This window comes from Oncorhynchus keta, chromosome 18 (genome assembly GCF_023373465.1).
Source record: "Oncorhynchus keta strain PuntledgeMale-10-30-2019 chromosome 18, Oket_V2, whole genome shotgun sequence".
NCBI lineage: Eukaryota > Metazoa > Chordata > Actinopteri > Salmoniformes > Salmonidae > Oncorhynchus > Oncorhynchus keta.
In genome coordinates this window covers 21,951,916-21,971,049 of record NC_068438.1, presented here as the reverse complement: position 1 = coordinate 21,971,049, position 19,134 = coordinate 21,951,916, and the positions used below count along the sequence as shown (strand labels likewise).

The 19,134-nt window shown below is 43.0% G+C and overlaps 1 protein-coding gene across 1 annotated transcript in view; it reads right to left on the bottom strand.

Moving 5' to 3' along the window:
• LOC118397462 (replication protein A 70 kDa DNA-binding subunit-like) overlaps positions 1-19,134 on the bottom strand; it is a 37,835-nt gene that overhangs the window by 4,993 nt on the left and 13,708 nt on the right. The window contains exons 12-15 of the mRNA XM_035792223.2: positions 10,809-10,935; positions 4,231-4,407; positions 2,932-3,039; positions 2,315-2,401 (exon numbers count right to left, since the gene is read on the bottom strand). Of these exons, the coding sequence (XP_035648116.1) occupies positions 2,315-2,401; positions 2,932-3,039; positions 4,231-4,407; positions 10,809-10,935 (499 nt within the window). The remainder of the gene's footprint in view (positions 1-2,314; positions 2,402-2,931; positions 3,040-4,230; positions 4,408-10,808; positions 10,936-19,134) is intronic.

The window sequence follows — 19,134 nt, the reverse complement described above, 5'->3', positions numbered from 1 at the left end:
GCCAACAAAAGAAGCTCGTCAAAGGTAAGGCATGAATAATATTTTTATTTCTGCGTTTTGTGTCGCGCCTGCAGGGTTGAAATATGGTTTCTCTTTGTTTACGGAGGTGCTACCCTCAGATAATAGCATCGTCTGCTTTCGCCGAAAAGCCTTTTTGAAATCTGACATGTTGGCTGGATTCACAACAAGCGTAGCTTTAATTTGCATGTGTGATTTAACGAAAGTTTGATTTTTATAGTAATTTATTTGAATTTGGCCCTCTGCATTTTCCCTGGCTTTTGGCCAGGTGGGACACATATCCCAGAGAGGTTATAACCATATGATGCTATAGTACTCATGTCTAGTAAAGTATTGGTATGAGTTATTAACTGTATTTGTATGAGTCATTAACCATATGCTATATTCCCAGCCCTAATGTCAATATGAGACCCTTACACTGTTCATCCTACATCAGAAAACATGCTCTACAACCTAGCTACTCGACTCAAAGTAAGAAAAACAGATTATTTTTCCTCTCAAGGAAAATTGGCTCGCAGCAGAATGCCCAGATATGTTTTAAGGAAACATTTGCTTGAGGCAATGGCCAGGACATCCTTGAAACAGCAGGCTCCTTCCTGTAAGCTGCCGAGGCTGAGTTGAGTGTGTACACACACACACACACACACACACACACACACACACACACACACACACACACACACACACACACACACACACACACACACACACACACACACACACACACACGTTGTGACAGACAGTGGTCTCTACTCTTCTCTTGTTAATAGGCCTCCCTGGCAGAGTTCCAACTCTCCCTGCTCTCAGTCCCAAACCAATCAATTATTTTATGCTGTGCCCTCAAAACAAGGCTCCATCTGTGTAGCTTCCAGGAGAGGGTGACCACAACTAATCTGTGTGCACCTTTCACACAGCCCCTGAAAACGAGCTGTCGTCTCAAGAAAACCCACCGTCTGTTCTATTCTGTGGTCTCTATCCACAGACGAAGGGATGGAAGGAGAGGAGAGAAGAGGCAATTCAACCAATAGAAGGAGAAATGCCACAGCCAAATGCTGATATTTGTCAGGCCAATTGGAATAGGAGCGTCACACAGAGCTGAACATAGAAAGAAGCTGTTTACATACTGATTTCAATAAATTGGCATTCTGTCAAACCTATGAACAAGATGTGTGTCTGGGTTCTTTTTCCTCCCATCCAGATGACTGGAATGGAACCAGACAACCTTTACCTCATTGTTGGAAACATGCTCTGATATGAAGTAATACATGTCTGTTAGGCTTGGGCAGTATACCCAGCCACATGATGGTTTTTCAATACTGCCAATAGCATGGATCATTTATTTATTTATTTAATAAAGTTGAACATTTGTTGCTACCTTTTAAAGTAAATATCTGCATTCAATTTGTGTAATACCTTAGGAGATGAAGAACACTGCATTCTACATTTCACCTGTTACATTATTACAACACAATGACAAGAGACCGGAGCCTTGTCGTGTAGCACGCGCCAAGTGATCTAGTTACAGAACTCACAACTAAATATTTGCCAGCTAAATATCTTATAACTATTAAGTTAACTGTCTAAAATGTGCTAAATGCTCTGCAGTTGTGCATTTGGTTTGCTAATTTAGTAGCTAGTTAGCTATCCATCTGTTTAGCTTCTTCCAAAATCAAGCACTCGCTTGATCCAGCAGAGAATCCCCTCCTGGATCAAGAGCCTTGCTAGCTAATATTTGTTTTGTGCGTGCAGCAAACTGTTACTTGTATAGTTTAAGTCAGAATCTGTACAAAATGTTTGCAATGTGCTCATTAGCATCTAGTTAGCATTGTCTACAGGATTTCACATGTACTTGTTAGAATTGCTAACCTTTGGATTACAGAGTATCAGTGGGGTTTGAAAAGAGTGTCCCTTGTTTTCAGTGTCGGTATTACTGAATATGGTATGGCAATCTGGATACCGTCCAAGCCTGATGTCTGTCATTTTATACATTTAGAGTCAAATCAATATATCGGTTGACTGATTAAAATCCCTCTATTTTAGATCTATCATTGGTCTTTATACCACCGATATTGACAAATGATGAACAAAAACATGCTAATCTGAGTACTTCTGTTCACTTAATAATGTTTGTTTTTGATTCTAAGAAATCACATGCAAAGGTATCTTTGAACAGACATATCACGTCTGAAAAACAATGCATCGGCCGATAAATTGGAACAGGTATAGCCTACTTTGCCTCCCAAAAATAAGCATGGTATTGGATCCCAAAATCCCATATCTGTCAGACACTACTTACATTGTAGGTCTCCAGCTTGACTCTGTTACGGAAAACGAACGTGTGGAAGTTGGCCTGCTGAAAGATCTCCTCGAAGGCAGCTTCATTCTGCATGAAAATTAACAAAATGGGATCAATTTAACATGAATGACAATCAGAAACTTGCTCTTTTCCATTAAAAAGCCATTGTTTTAATCAAGATGGCTGGTTCTAAATCAAAGCCGTTTTCCATCTAATTAAAAATAAATAATAATGTAGCGCAACATTTTTTTGTTAAAAAAAACACTTATGATTATTTCAATAGAAGTCCTTGGGTTATAGAGGCTGTGTGAGGGCCTACAGAGGCTGTGTGAGGGCCTATAGAGGCTGTGTGAGGGCCTATAGAGGCTGTGTGAGGGCCTACAGAGACCACACGGCACAGCAACCTGTTTAGGCTTCCAGGGACAGGCTAGATTAGACCGTGACTGGGGTTCAGCACCTCCCCTAGGCCATTTCCTCAGGCCAGGCTTTGAACCGGGCAGACGGGCGGGGAGGCAGACGGGCAGGCAGACAGGGGGCAGGCAGACAGGGAGTGGGACAGGCGGGCAGACAGACAGGCAGACAGACGGGAAGAGAGGGAGACAGGCAGGCAGGCTCACCGAGTCCTTGAGCTGCCCTAGGTAAGCAGCGTTCTGTCCCAAAATGGCTTCAGCACTCTCCTGAAAGCAGGTCACCCACTGGTTGTCCCCGTAGTCTGCTATGTTGGCCTGCAGGACAGAAGGAGGAACAGAGAGACAGACTCATGTTAGGAGTGAGTACTTTGGAAAGTCAAAGGTCATCTGGGCTTTGTTGATCATAGGTTGCAACATAAATAGCTCTCTATTATCTTTATAGAGCACCACTTTTGACAGGAGTGCAATGGGCCCTGGTCAAAAGTGCAACACATGGGGAATAAGGTGCCATTTGGAATGCATTCAGTCTATTAAAAATGTAGGCTTCTCAGGGATTTGATACTTTGGTTTATTATTGTTAATGATGTCACGTTGATGCTGAATATTCAATGTATTGTCGATTGCATAGGTTTATACTCCTGGGAAAATCATTATTCTAAAACTTTCCATTGGGCACCAGCAGAACCAAGGTGTACGTGTGATGAGAGCTGCGCACAGTGGTAGCATATTCCCAGCTTATGTTCCAGTTCTGTGAAGAGAAGCAATATGCTGACTGGCGAGAGGTGCAAAACAATAGAAAAGCAGCTTATTTTAGATGTCTGGCTGCAAGAGCTCATTTGCTGACTAATTGAGGTAGTATTTTAATGCTGCTATTTTTAACAAGCAGAGAAAAAAATGCCTCAACATTGATGGGGGGGAATAGAGCAATTAACTCAACATAATCCTGATTTCCAACAAAACAAAACATGAATCAGAAATAGCCGGCCACTATTTAACACCTGCAGCAGTGAGAACCAAATGGCCTTAAATAATCTTCAAACATGAGTGTAAAGAGATCCGACGGGGAGAGTTGAGGACCGTCAGAGAAGTAGATCGACAGGGGAAGACTGGCTGGAGTCCTGGGAGAAGAGGGGAAAACTGTGCCCAGAAGGAAGGAGAGAGTGAAAGAAAGAAAGCGGTGTGAAGACAAGCGAGAAGAGTGAAAGGAGGGAGGAAGACAGAAAGCGAAAGTGTGCATGCCAGAGAAAAAGCACAAGAGGCAGAGTATTGAGAGGCAGTATACAAGTCCCCCAGAGGAAGACACACCTGGCCACAGCCCCACCAAGGGTCCTGTGAGGATGAGAGAATGAATACAGGCCTAGGGGAAAGGGTCAGGAGTGGGCAGAAACTGTCACAGTGAGGGTGAATAGGGTGGCAGAGTGGGACGCAGCGTGTGTGTGGGTCCTCTGACTGCGTTCTGAATCCATCCAGAAAGACAGAGGGTTTAGACAGAGCTGAGCCACTCACAGAGAGGATGAGTCGGTACTTGAAGTTGGGGAACTCTTTGTCACACTTCTCACAGCGGAACATGCCATTCTGCTGGTCCACCACCTTCTTATTGCAGTCCTGACTAGGGCACGCCTGGTACAGACAGTTCTCCTTACGGATGTACACTATGGTGGCGATGCAGCTGAAGTAGTCTGCCTGGAGAGAGAGACACAGCCAACACACAGCCAACATTACTGAGTATACTTCTTAGTCCTTTTAAAAAGTGTACACTTCACATGTTTTGTGGAAGATCATACTGCTATACCTGCAGCTGAAGGAGTCCGCCCGGACGGACACAACCACACGAGAATCATTCAGCCAATCCTTTTCAAATGTAGATGTTTTGTGGCAGGCCAGATTGTAATGTGCAGGTTTGGTTTATGATTTCTACATAAGGTTCATGACATTACACGGCGCAGAACTAACAACTAATAAGCATTAAAGAACATCAACTAGAATATTCAAACTCTATTAAAAGAGAAACATTACTGCAGCGGGATGCAAAAAGAACAACCCAATAGCATAGCTCCAAACACAAAGACAAAACTGCAAAGGCAGGCTGCCTCATCTTTTTGTTATAGGGCATATGCAAAGTTTAGAACCCCAATATACATAAACAGCCTTTCAGAATATTTCCTAGCCTGTCGGAGAGCAGCAAGCACCTGCTGAGAATTTCCCAGCGCTGAGACCTGAAATATATAAATGGAGACGGACAGAAAGGGCTGTGGGAGGGAGCAACATAATGACGTGACTCAGTGTCAACAGGGTTGCCTCTCGTTCTGTCAACACGTTGTAGAGCTCCCTTTCTATACCCCCACCCACCACTTCATACACCTTTCTGCCAGACAGGTGGAATCTCTCTCCCCCTCTACTGCTCGTCACCATGTGACAATGAGGTGACAGAGGCCCAGTGAGGTGAAAACAGGGTCACGTTGAAGAGGAGAGAGGAGCAGACACCTCCACGTCTTAACACAGTCTACATCCCTAACAGCGCCCTATTCCCTATGTAGTACACTCATTTCGACCAGGGCCTATAGGCAACACCACACAGTAATATCTCATTATGGAAACACACAAAGGAAAACCTCTGAGGCCAAGCATCTTCATAAGTCAGTCATTAGGATTCACCCAGAGGACAAAACAGGGTGTGCTCTTTTAAAAACCTATAACACTCCCTTACACAATAATGACCTACAGTAGGATTACAACAGGGGATTGTAATAGCCTGGACGTCCTGATTCATATTCATGGAGGGGAACATTGCCTGGCGTACAGAAAGGAAAGCAGGGGACAGGAAACAGGACATTTCTGCCTGGTGCACTTCATTGAGAATTCCACATGCAAGAGGTTCTTTCTTTCTTTCTCTCTAGAGTTCACAATCTAGATGGAGGCCCCAGGCAAAGTCTTAACCTCCAGTTTTCAAAGGAAATAAATAGAAAAACTAAAAGGGAACGTTTCTGCCACATTGGTCGTAATTGATTTTGCTCTCTCCCCATAGGCTGACTGCTGGCCACTGTCAATATGCCTAAGGAATTCAGCCACAATTAAATTGCACAGAGGGACAATTTATATTTTATGTCACTTCAGACCACAAAAACACTTGGGGAATAATCAATGACAGTGGACAAATGAGAGAAAAATCTCTCCCTTTTCAAAGCATTGAATCTACCTTTAAAATGCCTCATATTTTCCTTCCCACACTGCAGCTTCCCCAAAGAGCACTAATTAACCAAGTTAATACCTCCGCAATTACCATGTCACTCACCACAGAGAGGGAGAAGAGACTACTGAAGACGTTTTTCTCCTGTCTCTGTCACAAGGCTTTACATACGCAGGCAGTGTCAAGCCACCGGGAAGGAGCGGACTGTGGACGGGGTTAGCCATTCGCTGTCGACAGGGCAAGTCGGTGTTGTGGAAATTGGGGTTTTGACAGAGACTGTGTGACAGGGACAATTAATTGCCGCTGACTTGCAGAGGGCTTTGAGAGGGCCGACCTTGTGACCCCGTGTCTCAGAGGCTCTACGGGCTGAGCAGGAACAGTACGAGTAGGACAGACTGAGCTCGAGTCAGCTTCTCTGTCAACCCCAGCCTTCATCACACACAGACACTACAGGCTGAACTAGAGCCTTGGGTCACACCTCTCCCTTCCTCTCTCCTCTCACACCACAGCCTAATGCCAGGAGAAAGCTCCTTAACCCAACAGGGGGCTAATGGATAGTGTGGAGGACTCTGGTGAAGGTCAAAGGAACTAGTGAATCAGCAATGCTCATACTGGATAGCCTATATATAGTGCCAACTGCCTACTCTACAATGAGATAGTGACAACGTTTACATGCACTTTATTATGCTAATTTAAAAAAACATTGGCGAAAGGCCAAACTGGAAGTCAGCATAAGGTGATTTAAACACCTGGTTTTCTGAGCAATCTTTCAAATTATTTGGTCATGTAAACAGCTTAATCAGTGTTCCAGTGGTGGGGAGGCAGGTAGCCTTGTGGTTAGAGCGTTGGGCCAGTAACCGAAAGGTTGCTAGTTCGAATCCCCGAGCTGACAAGGTAAAACATCTGTCGTTCTGCCCCTGAACAAGGCAGTTAACCCACTGCTCCTAGGCAGTCATTGTAAATAAGAATTTGTTCTTAACTATACTTGCCTGGTTAAATAAAGGTTAAACAATAGGTCTGCGTATGTGTCAGCACCAGTAGCCTCCCTCTTATGAGCCAGAGAAGTGAGTGCCGAAACCAGAACAACCAGAACAAAAAAGGATTTGCCAAAATAACATGGTGGTAGAACGTCTCTTTTGATTGGCGATTTTCTGAATTTATCTATCAGGTAGCCTGATTTCAGATGTGTCCATGTGATTTTAGGGAAATCGTTTTTTTCCTTCCAAAGCATGTAAATGTTTTAAACTATTATATTAATCCACAAAAATGGCATTAATGTGTGCATGTAACCTACAAGGTCTACAATGTGAGGGGAGTGTCAAGTAACTGGTTAGCCTATATAGTGTCCATACACTACAATGTGAGGAGCGTCAGGATTCAAGAAAGAACAATAAAAGCGCTATACTGAGGCTTGGTGACACCAGGCCCTGGAGAACTGCAGAGTAGATGAGAGAGCAGCAGAACCAGGACTAGAGCCCAGCCAGCCGCTGAGCCAATCACCACAGCAATGCCCCAACATCCTCCATACACACAAACAGGTAGGGGTTTAGCCACAAATAGGTTTCCAGTCGAGTGTTGCTCTTCTATTATTTATCTCGGCCCATATATTTGGAACATGCCCCATTTTCCCCTCCTTTTGCTACAGTAGGACATTTTCTCACATGCTCTTTGACCCAAGCCTGTCTATACCCCAAAATCCTCTACCCATTCTCCAACACCTCACTCCTTCACATGACCCGAGTCCACTTGTGTCTGTTTGTCAAGCCTGAGCTTTTCTACTATTGTCCCCCTCTCCTAGTATAATGGCACCGGAGGGGATGGCTGCTATTTTGTTTGTTTTTTCGCAACAATGTTCGCAACTAATTTTGTACATAATGTTGCTGCTACTGTCTCTAATGAACAAAAAGAGCTTCTGGACATCAGAACAGCGATTACTCACCTCGAACTAGACAACTTTTTTGTTAATGAGTCCGACATGAAGGATGCTTTGTCGAGACAAGGCCCAAATCCCCGGCATCAGCATGAAGACGGAGAAAAGGGGAGAGGAGGGCAGGGTCTTTGTCCCCATGTGCAGCTGCAAACTGGCTTTTTTATGGCTGTTTTGGAGCAGTGGCTTCTTCCTTTCTGAGCGGCCTTTCAGGTTATGTCGATATAGGACTCGTTTTACTGTGGATATAGATACTTTTGTACCTGTTTCCTCCAGCATCTTCACAGGGTCCTTTGCTGTTGTTCTGGGATTGATTTGCACTTTTCACACCAAAGTACGTTCATCTCTAGGAGACAGAACGTGTCTCCTTCCTGAGCAGTAGGACGGCTGCGTGGTCTCATGGTGATTATACTTGCGTACTATTGTTTGTACAGATGAACGCGGAACCTTCAGGCGTTTGGAAATTGCTCCCAAGGATGAACCAGACTCGGAGGTCAATTTCTTTTCTGAGGTCTGAGAGGCACTGAGTTTGAAGGTAGGCCTTGAAATACATCCACAAGTACACCTCCAATTGACTCAAATTATGTCAGCCTATCAGAAGCTTCTAAAGCCATGACATCATTTTCTGGCATTTTCCAAGCTGTTTAAAAGGCACTTAGTGTATGTAAACTTCTGACCCATTGGAATTGTGATACAGTGAATTATAAGTTAAATAATCTGTCTGTAAACAATTGTTAAAAATTACTTGTGCCATCCAAAGTAGAGGTCCTCACTGACTTGCCAAAACTATAGTCTCTGAACTGGAAACACTTATCTCCCTCACTAGCTATAAGCACCAGCTGTCAGAGCAGCTCACAGATTACTGCATCTGTACATAGCCCATATACAATTTAGCCCAAACAACTACCTCTTCCCTTCCCTTCCCTCGTTTGCACCCCATTATTTAGATTTCTACTTTGCACATTCTTTCACTGCAAATCTACCATTCCAGTGTTCTACTTCGCCACCACAGTCTTTTTTGCCTTTACCTCCCTTATCTCACTTCATTTGCTCACATTGTATATCGACTTATTTTTCTACTGTATTATTGACTGTTTGTTTTACTCCATGTGTTCTTGTATGTGTCGAACTACTTTGCTTTATCTTGGTCAGGTCACAATTGTAAATGAGAACTTGTTCTCAACTTGCCTACCTGGTTAAATAAAGGTGAAATAAATAAATAGTTTGTTAAGAAATGTGTGGAGTGGTTTAAAAACTAGTTTTAATGACTCCAACATAAGTGTATGTAAACTTCCGACTTCAACTGTACATGTACAAATTACCTCGACTAACCTGTACCTCCACACATTGACTCTGTACCCCCTGTATATAGCCCTGTTACTGTTATTATTATTTATTTTTAAATCAACTTTTGTTTATTTAGTAAATACTCTTAACTATTTATTGAACTGCATTGTTCAATAAATAAGGGCTTGTAAGTAAGCATTTCACAGTAAGGTCTACACCTGCTGTATTAGGCGCATGTGACAAATACAATTTGATTTGGATTCTCCATCTCTCCCAGTCAATCCTGAGCTTTTGTACCATCCCCTCCCTCCCTGTCCATCCCCCCATCTCTCCCAGTCAATCCTGAGCTTTTGTACCATCCCCTCCCTCCCTGTCCATCCCCCCCATCTCTCCCAGTCAATCCTGAGCTTTTGTACCATCCCCTCCCTCCCTGTCCATCCCCCATCTCTCCCAGTCAATCCTGAGCTTTTGTACCATCCCCTCCCTCCCTGTCCACCCCCCATCTCTCCCAGTCAAGCCTGAGCTTTTGTACCATCCCCTCCCTCCCTGTCCATCCCCCCCATCTCTCCCAGTCAATCCTGAGCTTTTGTACCATCCCCTCCCTCCCTGTCCATTCCCCCCATCTCTCCCAGTCAATCCTGAGCTTTTGTACCATCCCCTCCCTCCCTGTCCATCCCCCCCATCTCTCCCAGTCAATCCTGAGCTTTTGTACCATCCCCTCCCTCCCTGTCCATCCCCCCCATCTCTCCCAGTGCCCTTCTAACCAGAGAACTCCTCACACAAAGTCAGTCAAATAAACCTAATTAAAATCCTCTCATCCCTTATCCCAAAACGGAGGTTAATAACCAAGGCCCAGGATTAAATAATATAGTTTTATATTACAAATATTAAACATATCAGTTTTCATAACCTTAGATGAATTATACACCTTTCCACCCTTCTCATAAAATGAAAATAAGCTGAAATTTCAAGCACATATTTTACTGGACTCATATGAGAGCAATCACTTCATTATCAAGATTAATGAATGGAGCCACTCTTATCTTCACAATCAATATGGGAGATAAATGTGACGTCACAAAGCACATACCTAGGTAGGGAGAGGGCAGCAGAGGACACCTACTATGTTGGTGATTAACGAGAGGGAGATCATCAGAATATCGTAGTGTGCATCCCAAATGGCACCCTATTCCCTATATAATGCACTACTTTTGACAAGGTCCCATAGGGAATAGCGTGCCATTGGGCCCTGGCCAAAAGTAGTGCACTATTTAAGGAATATGGTCACATTTTGGACAGAAACAAGCTAGCATTCTGCTTTAAAAATAAGCTTGCGATCCAGTAGCACAGTCCTTTAATGAATCGCTCTGATTAAAGACTTATCATGACTGCTAACCAAGAAAAGAGAATCCTTGGAAAGACAGGATGAAGTGACAAGGTTCCAGTGTTTCATGGTGACTGAGATAGAGATGCTGCTGTGTGTTGGATCCACAATGCAGGTTGGTCTAGTTCCCACCTTCAAAGAAGGTATCGCTTGTAATCGATATTGTCTTTCAGTTTGTCCTTGAATATTATTGCTTTGACTCAAGTCAAGAAAAAATACATTTTAGACTGATGTACATGTTTGTCTACAACAAAATATGTTAGTGTGAGCGTGTGCTGGTGTGTGCGTGCGCAAAAAACCTTGTCTCCGTGTCCAAGGTGCTCAGTCTTGATGTCAGCCAGGGTCTTCCAGTTGGTGTTCCCTCCTCCACCTGTCCTCGCCTCCGTCAGAGACTGGCCAGCCATAGAGTGGCCCTCCTTGTCATACCTGGATGGACACAGTTAAACACACACACCTTTAGTCAACATGTCACTGCAGAAACAACCCCATCAATCTCAATAGAAAAGACAAAAGAAGTCAAGTGTAATACATAGAGGTGCCTCGTAGGCCACCGCCTTGTAGCCTCGTAGGCCACCGCCTTGTAGCCTCGTAGGCCACCGCCTTGTAGCCTCGTAGGCCACCGCCTTGTAGCCTCGTAGGCCACCGCCTTGTAGCCTCGTAGGCCACCGTCTTGTAGCCTCGTAGGCCACCGTCTTGTAGCCTCGTAGGCCACCGTCTTGTAGCCTAGTAGGCCACCGTCTTGTAGCCTAGTAGGCCACCGTCTTGTAGCCTAGTAGGCCACCGTCTTGTAGCCTAGTAGGCCACCGTCTTGTAGCCTAGTAGGCCACCGTCTTGTAGCCTAGTAGGCCACCGTCTTGTAGCCTAGTAGGCCACCGTCTTGTAGCCTAGTAGGCCACCGTCTTGTAGCCTAGTAGGCCACCGTCTTGTAGCCTAGTAGGCCACCGTCTTGTAGCCTAGTAGGCCACCGTCTTGTAGCCTAGTAGGCCACCGTCTTGTAGCCTAGTAGGCCACCGTCTTGTAGCCTAGTAGGCCACCGTCTTGTAGCCTAGTAGGCCACCGTCTTGTAGCCTAGTAGGCCACCGTCTTGTAGCCTAGTGCCTCGTAGACCACCGTCTTGTAGCCTAGTGCCTCGTAGACCACCGTCTTGTAGCCTAGTAGACCACCGTCTTGTAGCCTAATGCCTAGTAGACCACCGTCTTGTAGCCTAATGCCTAGTAGACCACCGTCTTGTAGCCTAGTGAATTGTCTGATGTCTAGTACTATTTTAACAAAACACATCCTGGCCAACATAGCCATGCCTGTTTGACAAAGCTGAGCTAGGTTGCATCCTAAAAAAGGGCACCCTATTGCCTATATAGTGCACTAAATAAGGAATATGGTGCCATTTGGGACGCAAAAATAGTCTGTGCTGAGGGCAAACCAGGCTGAGTGGCAGAGAGAGTGGCTGTGAAATGAATCAACAGCAGTGATGGGGGAATCAGAAACCAATTTTCACTCAGCGTTACCTCCAGGTGATTCACACAATACAAGGGAGAAGGAGAGAGAAGAGAGGGATGGAGAATAGGGGGAGGAGAGCAGGGGAAAGGGAAAAATAAATAAATAAACACTCAGGTTGGAATTGTGCAAGAGATCAATAGAGCTGAGTAATCTATTGCTAGGAGGTATTGTGTAGCGCTGTGGGGGGTGAGGGGACAGGGGCTGTAAATACAGTGAGCGGGACTTGCTCTTGGAAGCATGACTAATTGAAAATATCCCCATTAATGGCCTGCAAGCATGTGGCCCGGCCACTATGGCCTCTGCCAATTTCCTCTCCCACCCAACCACCGAAAAATGTGTGCAATTCTTTCCTGTGGCACCTATTCCCTCATCTCTGTACTCCCATTCCTGCTTTGTTATAATTCTACTGGTGTTCGTACTGATAGGGGGCCTGACACCTGGCTGTTGATGCATTAAAAACAACATCAACCTAGTTCTGAAATCCACCTGAAAATACTTTTTTCTGATTAACAACAACTCCTTTCATGAAGCTGCTGGTGTTTCACCAAGAGAAATAGTCTGGAACAGAATGAAAGGAATTAAACATTTATGGCGTTTTCTAATCCAAACTCCTGGTAGGTAAGCTGATGATCATTAACGTATATCTGATTGATTTCAAGATGTTATTTTTGACAGAGTAACAAATAATGAACAAAATGCTAAGCAAGGTACCCAGGAGACTATGTAACGCAGACTGTAAAGGAAGACAAACAGAAGATTGTTCTGTAGGAAACCGCTACAACAGGCAGGGTATAGTAAGTCAGTGGGTTTGATGGAAACTAAAATCAGGACAAATTGGAGCTGACAGAAGATGTACAACAGTGGACCGACAGGCAGGCAGGGAGATGCACAGAGAGTGGATGAAGTGAGACTAACCAACGAAGAGAGACGACAACAAGAAGAAGAAAAGGGAAAGAACAGATTCATGTGCATAGCATGGCACCCCGTCACACGTCACAACGAGCCATACGGCCAAGGACAGGACGGCAGGGAGACATGACATAGAGCATGTGACAGAGGGAAGGAGAAAGAGCAGCTATGAATGACAGGAACCCTTCTGTAAGCACGGTTCCTTCCCTGTCTCCAGCTATGGCTCTCATGACGTGTCTCTGACTGGCGGAAAACATACAGCAGGTATGATTAGTTATCCATGAGGTCTGCTCAAGCATTCACTCTCCGTAGTTGTGAAGTTGAATGACGCAGTACATGGAGGTAATTACCAATGGGAACAGGGTTGTAAATATGACCATGTATTCTATTCCAACATAACAAATGGTCTGAATCACAAGACTGTTTTTCATTTCACAAAAAGGAGAGATTAAGCTTTCACCAGGAGGGAACTAAGCTGCAGTGGTGCAAAAAAGTACACAATTGTCATACTTGAGGAAAAGTATATATACACTTTTATTTGAGTGACTTTCTATTAAGGTAAGTCACCCAGTAAAACACTACTTGAGTAAAAGTCTAAAAGTATTTGGTTCTAAATATACTTAAAGTATCAAAAGTAAAAGTGATTGCTGAAATATACTTAAGTATAAATCATTTCAAATTCCTTCTTTTAAGCAAGCCGACGGCACCATTTTTTATGTATGGCTAGCCAGGGGCATCCTGTCCTGCTAGGCATTCAAAATGTACTTTTGGGTGTCAGGTAAAATGTATGGATGTAAAAAAATGCAAAATGTATTATTTTCTTTAGGAATGTAGAAGTAAAAGATGTCAAAAATATAAATAGTAAAGTACAGATAACACAAAAAACTACTTAAGTAGTACTTTAAAGTATTTTTACACCACTTCAATGCTGGGACAAACTAATGACAACAAGAGAAAAAGAGGAGAGACCAAGTAGCATAGCCACAGAGTTAAACTACTTGTTTAAAATCAAAAATGTGAATCGTTATGTTGGAGCACTGAGCACAAGCTAGGCAGAACAACTGAACAGCAACAGCACACTTCTAGTGTGTGAGCAGAGGAGAGGAGGGCAATCAAAAGGTTCTTGATATCACTAACTGATGCTCTGTTTCATTAGTAGAGGGTCCGCACTCAAATAGTTGATGCTATTTTATTAATTGATGAAAAGGACAAATATATTTTTGCTGTGAGCTGAGCAGCTCTACTAGTGGGTAGCAGGATTTCCACATCCCAAATGGCACCCATTTCCCTATATAGTGCACTACTTTTGACCATGACCCATAGGACTCCAGTCAAAAGTAGTGCACTATAAAAGGAATAAGGTGCCATTTGGGACACATCCCGTCTGTCTGTAGTGTGTAAGGGAGATCAGATGACTCTCGTGACTGCAGGATCACACAGAACAGAAAGAGTGAGAGTAGCCAAGTATCACTAAGTGAGCAATGGCAATAGGACAAGACGAATGGAACAAGAGGAAGAATGACAAGATGGAGTGACAGACAGAGACAGTTGTCCAGACAGCTAGGGGAGAGAAGAGAGGGAAGGGGGAGAGGAGAGAAGGAGCCACTCTAGATGTGTCTGTGTAGCCTGTGATGCCATCTAATGGACAAAGGCTGCTACGGTATGCACCGGATGGCTCAGTAGGGAAACATTTCACATCTGCTTATGAAACAAATTAGATTTGATTTTTATTTTTTTATCTAAATCCTCCCAAATAGCAACTGAGCAGTCAAGGCATTTTCAGGGTGTTACTTGATACTGGGGAAGAGCAGGGTAATTGACTAGACTAAGCTATAATTAAGTAGATGTGGTTTATGATAAGGTAAATAAAATTATCGTTATGAATCATTTAAATGCCTAAATAATGAGGGCACTAAATGAGCATGCACCAAAGTTGCAAAAAGCCGAGGAAAAAAAACAGCACCAGTTGAGTAAGGAACACTTTAATTAATCTAGCTAAATTAATCTTTAAGCATTTAAATTATGCAATAGAGTGGGGCTAAGACAGTGCCCTAAATTACTGGAGCACCACAGGAATCACATTCGATGCTGTTTATAAAGACATTTCTTTCATGCACAATAGTTCATCTTCCCAATTCTCCCCAAAAAAGAACACAGATTTCATGGCAATCTGTAAAGTATATTTCAAAGACAATGGAATCTAATAAATAAATAAATATATATAAAATTATGGAGCTCAGAACCAAATCAAGGCTCAAGATGATTGCTGCGTAGTGTGGCATTCTTGTTTAAAGAAATTAAAACAGTTTCTCTCTATAAGATGAATTAGTCTGACATTAAAAAAGGGAGAGTGGCAGTTATTTTTTTAAATTCAGTCCAGCACACATAGGGATAGGCTGAGCAGAACCACTGATCCACTGCATGGGTTTCAGTCAACATCTTACCCAGGGTGGGATAGATAAGATACAGATACAGTTTGCAGCAAAAATGATCAAATTAAGACACCTACACTTTGCAAAATAATGTTTTCAAGAGCTTGGCTCTGACAAAAGGTTCAGAGTTTGCCTTTGTTCTTCAGTTGTAAAAAGCGCTGGGTTTTCAATGCTTGCAAGATGAAAATGTTCACATAAAAAAGGCCTCTTCATTTGTGGACAGATCTGAAGCACCCCAAATTGAAACCTGAATCCACTATATATGAAATGGGGAAATTTGGGATGCAAACTGCTGAAAGCATGGCTCACTGATGATCAACATCCTTCTCTCCCAGAATACTGAAAGTATTCAACAAGCACTGATGTGCTAGGCCTAAAATCACTAAATCATTCACTACTAACCTAGTTTTAGTCAACATATTGCTCCGTACTACTTGAAAAGCAAAAATACATGGTTCTCAATACAACATTTTACTTCATATTTGAGAGTCTATTTCATCCTTAGACTGGGAATTGCCAGGGATATGTATTGCGATTCTCACGATTCGATTCAACACTGCGATTTGAGGTCTCAAATATATTGCTCATTATATGTCTGCTGCAGAGAGACAAGACAGATAAAATTAGTTTTGATCAGTCAGCAAAATAAAAGTGCTGAAAACATGTTGGCTCACTATTTAAAAAGAAGATGCACAAACTATGAAGAAAAATACAGGAGTTTTGGTGCAGGCACAGCAGACTTGCGGTAGCTAACTCTACCTACAGTATAAAAAAGTAAAGTAAAATATAATACTTTAGATCAATTGACATACACTGAACAAAAAAATAAAAATGCAACAATTTTACTGAGTTACAGTTCATAGAAGGAAATCAATTTAAAGAAATTAAATAGGTCCTAATCTATTGATTTCATATGACTGGGCAGGGGTGCAGCCATGGGTGGGCTAAGGCCCACCCACTTGAGAGCCAGGCCCAACCAATCAGATTGAGTTTTTCCTCACATAAGGGCTTTATTAGACCCCCCCTCAGAAGATCCCGCAGGTGAAGAAGCCGGATGTGGATGTCTTGGGCTGGCGTGGTTGAGGCCGGTTGGATGTACTGCCAAATTCTCTAAAACGATGTTGAAGGCAGCTTATTTTCAATTCTCTGGCAACAGCTCTGATGGACATTCCTGTAGTCAACATGCCAATTTCACACTCCCTCAAAACTTGAGACATCTGTGGCATTGCGTTGTGACAAAACTGCACATTTTAGAGTGGCCTTTTATTGTCGCCAGGACAAGGTGCACTTGTGTAATAATCATGCTGTTTAATCAGCTTCTTGATATACCACACCTGTCAGCGGGATAGATCTTGGCAAAGGAGAAATGCTCACTAACAGAGATGTAAACAAAGTTGTGCACATAATTTCAGCAAAATAAGCTGTGTGAAAATGTTGGGGATCTTTTATTTCAGATCATTAAAAATGGGACCAACACTTTACATGTTGCATATATTTTTTTGTTCAGTATAATATCGTCCAAAAATAATATATCATGTAGTCTCATGTTCGGGTTGGGTCACTGCCATTAGTCAGAACTCATATCAACATCCTCTGAACTGTTCACCGGGCCTAACTGATGGATGCCTGCAAACCAACAGCAGCCCACTTGTCCTTGAGGACATGCATCATCCCATAGCAGCTAGGCGTTGCACTGGAAAACAAAACACTTAGGTTCGTTATCGCTGGCTGTCCATGTGACAACTGACTGGCGTGTCTGCGTCCCAAATGAAACCCTATTCCCTTTGTAGTACACTACTACATGTTCTGATCAAAAGTAGTACACTATATACAGTGGGGCAAAAAAGTATTTAGTCAGCCACCAATTGTGCCTCTTAAAGAAGTAGTTACAGGTCTGTGAGATCCAGAAATCTTGCTTGTTTGTAGGTGACCAAATACTTACTTTCCACCATAATTTGCAAATAAATGCATGAAAAGAAATTCTACAATGTGATTTTCTGGATTTGTTCTCTCATTTTGTCTGTCATAGTTGAAGTGTACCTATGATGAAAATTACAGGCCTCATCTTTTTAAATGGGAGAACTTGCACAATTGGTGGCTGACTAAATACATTTTTGCCCCACTGTAGGTAATAGTGACATTTGAGACATCAGAGAAAATGAAGGAAGCTCACACAGCTCAGAGGGCAGGAAGTGGAACACCTGCGTTGTTGAAGTGAGCAGGCGGAAACATGGGAGATTCTTGCAAAGACGCTCCACTACATCCACATCCAATGCCATATTGGTAAACAAGCTAAATGGTTTCCACTTCGACAAATGGTAGAGAATTCTCTTGAATAGGAAGCATGTAATACCACATTATGTTTGGGGAATGACCTCTGAAATGGCCAAATATCATTCAAATACCCAACTAGTAACAATTCTCTATAGCTCAGTCCATTAAATGTTTATAGGACAGAGAGTTTATCATACTGAAAAAAACTAATAATACCAAAACCGTTTCCAAGAAACGTCAGATCCAGTGACTTTGACAACAACCTTTCAAAGGGTAGTTGTGAGGGAGAGATAAAGCTGTAATCAGAAATCACCACAACCCAGACACCCAATGAAGTGGCAGATATGAGCATATTTTGTTGACTTGCCACCCCTCTCTCCCTCCCGCTATGTAGTCACATTTCACTGCTCTCATTATGCAGATCAAGGCTTCTGATCCGCTCAAAAATAATTACAGCGGCCCAACCTTTTTTTCTAAGGCACAGGGAAGTGGAATTTGAGCATGTCAAGACGCACAGGACGTGCCAAAATATAAATTGAAATTGTTATTGGGTCTCCTTCAATTTCATTCCTCAGCCTTCTTTCATCTTATTTCCCTGGGGAGTGTGTGGCCGGTGTTGCTGTTGGAAGGTAAATAAAATAGCACCTTGGGTGAGAATCGATTGAATCTCCACTTTTGAGACATTTTTCCTTCAATTGTCTGACTGGGGGCCAGACATGGTCTGTTGTCAGAGTGGAGTGGGAGAAGAGGATGTTGAAGGAGGAGGGACAGATCAATCATGGTGCCAGAGAGCTGAGCTGACGGTTAAATAGGAGCAATGGCTGTCCCTTAATAACTTATGTTCATAACTGTGCACTCTCCTTAAACAATAGCATGGTATTCTTTCACTGTAATAGCTACTTTAAAACAGTGCAGTTAGATTAACAAGAATGTAAGCTTTCTGCCATTATCAGATATGTCTATGTCCTAGGAAATTCTCGTTACTTACAACCTGATGCTGATCGCATTAGCTCAACCATCCCGTGGAAGGGACACCGATCCCTGTGATCACCGTGCCTCCTCCATCCATTCACATCTAGCCGACTGCCTTTACAAACCTGCTTCTACCCATTGAATTACAAGATCCCAATTTTATGCTTCTAGCCGGCCATTGACAAGACACTGCTTTGATATCAACTTAACTAAACTGCTGCCTAGCTTCCCAACTAGATATGGGATTGGAAAAGCGGAGTATTTATTTGGGAATATGGTACACAGTGAATAACATTATTTAAGTAATGAATAATCAGAATTCTCAAGAGAACACAAAGAAAATATGAATGCATGAGTCATAGTAACAATTTTCCCATTGCTTTGCTGGAGCAGCCAATAGGGCGTTTTCAAGGGATAACACAGGAGGGGCCTGTTCCTCTGTGATAGTGTCTGCCATCTTAAACCACTGCATGTGCTACCAACTACCCCTTTCCCTAAATAACCACTCGCACATAAAAAATTCGACTTGGACCTATATTCA